The sequence below is a fragment of the Sinocyclocheilus grahami genome, unplaced genomic scaffold, assembly GCF_001515645.1.
Source record: "Sinocyclocheilus grahami isolate Dianchi unplaced genomic scaffold, SAMN03320097.WGS_v1.1 scaffold218.1, whole genome shotgun sequence".
NCBI lineage: Eukaryota > Metazoa > Chordata > Actinopteri > Cypriniformes > Cyprinidae > Sinocyclocheilus > Sinocyclocheilus grahami.
This window is the reverse complement of record NW_015505397.1, coordinates 1,633,623-1,636,685: the sequence shown is the minus strand read 5'-3', so window position 1 is coordinate 1,636,685 and position 3,063 is coordinate 1,633,623. Positions and strand designations below refer to the sequence as shown.

Here is a 3,063-nt window from a genome sequence, read left to right as displayed (position 1 = left end):
TTTTTTTCAGCAGGGTAATGATACCCATACTGTGCTGCACATTATTGGCAATATTGAGCTGAAGCTTGACTTTGCAAATTTAAAATTGCAAATCAAATCGCAATCGCAATATCTGTCAAAAAAATCTGATATTTTCCCCCAAATCGCACAGCCCTAGTGGAGAGGCAGGTGTGGGTGTTTACATTAGCTGCTTTAATGCAGAGGGGAACTGTTTTCCTTCAGGTTGCTCTTTTATAGCTCAGGAGACCTAATGGAGTTAATGGCATTTCAATTATGTTTCATTTTAAATGCCTCATATCACATGAAATCCAGTTTTCTATAATGGGTTTTCTTTTTTTGAGAGCTCATTTTCATGCCGATATACTGTAACTCTTAGAACGTCCTCCACGGGCCAAAAAGAGCATTTGTTTAAACTGGATCCATCCATTGCAAGTGGTCCAAAAATTTGTGAATCTAAATCCACAAAAAATCCACGCACGCACGCATGCATTTAAAACAGGAAGGGGGCCAACACTTTTTCACACCACTGTATATTGAAGGAGGAGTAATGGAATCTAATTACAGTATTTTTTTGTTATTAAGCTATAGCGTTTATGCATTTATAAATGTATTTAGACTACTGTTTCTCATAAATACCTACAAGCCATATTCAATTTTTACCATGGTATTGAGGTGCTATATTTGTGGTTTTAAGTGTGATTATCATGATCTAAATGTATGGAAAACCAATGGTTAAAAAACACCTTAAACAGTCAGAATAATTAAATTTCACCATATAAAAATGAGATTACTACAATTTTTACAGATATTACTGATTTTGATAATGAACATAAATCTACATCTGCATCCTAACTCAAGCTACTGTTAAATGTGTATTTCTAAGAGACAAAAAATGTTAATTAAAATGTCATTAATATTATCAGGCATCACAAACTTGTTTCTTGATTTGAAACAATATTACTAATTTCTAGAACATACAGAACTAAGAAATATTTTTTTTTCTATTAAGATATTTATTTTAAGGAAAAATTACTGGAGAAGTGTAAAGAATTCAAAAAAGTGTTTGTCATGTTCTGGCCATATCGCCCAGCCCTATGTTGGAATAAAAAATATGCAGTTTGCCGGATAGTTTGCCAGTTCCCCTTCAAGAACTCGAGCTGCGTTGGGAAACGCTTCGGGAACGCCTCCAGCGTGACAATGCTCTGAATCACATATGAAATCAGTCCAATAGATGGGTGAGATGTCATGGGCAGGTGACGTTACGACCAGGAAGCTATAAAAGCATGTGCGGTGGAACCGGCATCAGCTTTTTGTCATTCAGCAAGCGCTCTGTGTGTGTGTGTGTGTGTGTGTCAGTTGTTATCTGTTTATGAGTCTTATTTAGTGTTGTTTGTCCACTTATAAGCTCCATTATGTCAAGCTTCAGCCAAAAGAAGCATTTGGATGAGAGCAGACAGCATTCAGCCTGTGTGTTCCTCCCTGCCCGCGCTATATTTCGGGTGGGGACACACACAGTTTGTGTGTTGTCTGCTTTGGAGCGAAGCACGCAGAGTCAGCTCTCGAGAGAGGGACCTTGCTTCGCTCTCGGAAGGCTCTCTTTGAGGAGGGAGCCTTCACCGGTGTTTCTCATGGCGCCGGCCCCGCTTTTGCCAAGGCGGAGCGGTGGCAGTGCTCGTGGGGTTCGCATATGGATCCGGTGGAGGGAATGTAGACGGGTGAGTCCCTATCTTCTTCCTCACCCACCAGATCCAGCGCTCACTCTCGGGGTTCGGAAGCCCACGCTGCAGCTCTTTCCCCCCCAGTGAGAGGGCTCGACGCTCCGCCTGTCTTCCTCCGAGGAGGTTGATATGGAGGGCGTCGATGAGCTCACCAGTTGCACAAGCATCAGTTACACAAGCATATTATGCCTAATATTATAATGAGCAGCTTTACTGTGGAGCGGAGCTCGTGCAGTCAGCTCTCGGGAAAAAGAGAGGAACCTGATGTGCTTTACCCGCTGTTAAACGCTCCGTTCTAGCCGGGCACTGTGATCTTGCGGTTACAGTCCCGTTGCTGCTGAGGCACGGCGGCGATTGAGATTGCGGGGATCGCACATGATCTGGCGGACGGGTTGGAGACGGGCTCTCGCTATATCCACCCGCGTTCCCTAGATCTAGCGCTCTCTCTCTGGGTTTGGAAGCCCGTGCTGTGATTTCTTCCCTCTCTGAGTGAGAGCTCGCTGCTGCACCTATCTTTCTCCGAGGAGATTGATATTGTTTGTGTGACCGAGCGGCTCATGCGCTGCCAAGGCAACACAAGCATTACATCATTTTCGGTTTTGAAATTAATCTTATCACACCAGACTGTGTTTACTTGTCTGGTTGTTGGCTGCATTTTATTCTGAGGAATTAAAATGAAGTATTTCTTCTGACTATGAGAAGTTAGATATACAGGAGCTTTTGGGAATAAATAAATAAATAATAAATTTTTCTCAAGTGAGAGCACGCGTTTACCTCTCTTCCTCCGAGGAGGTTGAGGTGGTCAACAGGGGCTGCTGGGCGGGAGCATTCCCACTGGATAGTCTTCAGCTAAAATGTCCTGATGCCTAGGACCCAGGACTCCTGAGGGCCGGCTCCCTCTGGGGAAGAGCGGTGTACACCTCATTATACGGTGGCCGTCTCTCCTCAGTGCTCTCAGAAGATCGATCTGCCAACTCTGCCACCTACAGTGCTTCAGGGCGCAGCGGTCTTCTGCAAGTGCTTCTCTCAGTCACCGCCCGGAAACGTAGCGGTACTAAGAGGCTTGCTACCTCTTGGGAGGTTTCTAGGGCAGCTAGTTCGGCCGTTCCCTGCCGGTCCGCTGCTTCAGGGCACCAACCTAGCTGCTCTAAGTGCACCAGAGGCCAGTCTCGAGAGACTGGTTCCCTTAGTAGGTCACCTGGCGGCGTGGGACCCCCTGCCAAGCGTGTCTCATTGGGTCCTACCCCGAGCAGGCTCTGGTTCTATCAGTCCAGTCTTCCTAGGAGATGACGCGGGTCTAAGGACCGTCGTTTTCAATAGGAGACTTCAGCTTAGAGAGTCCTGA

At 45.6% G+C, this 3,063-nt stretch overlaps 1 protein-coding gene across 1 annotated transcript in view; it reads left to right on the top strand.

Moving 5' to 3' along the window:
* The window catches only part of LOC107596360 (testican-1-like), a 263,564-nt gene that overhangs the window by 84,499 nt on the left and 176,002 nt on the right, over nt 1–3,063 (top strand). Inside the window, exon 3 of the mRNA XM_016287085.1 lies at nt 2,508–2,516. Within this exon, the coding sequence (XP_016142571.1) occupies nt 2,508–2,516 (9 nt within the window). The remainder of the gene's footprint in view (nt 1–2,507; nt 2,517–3,063) is intronic.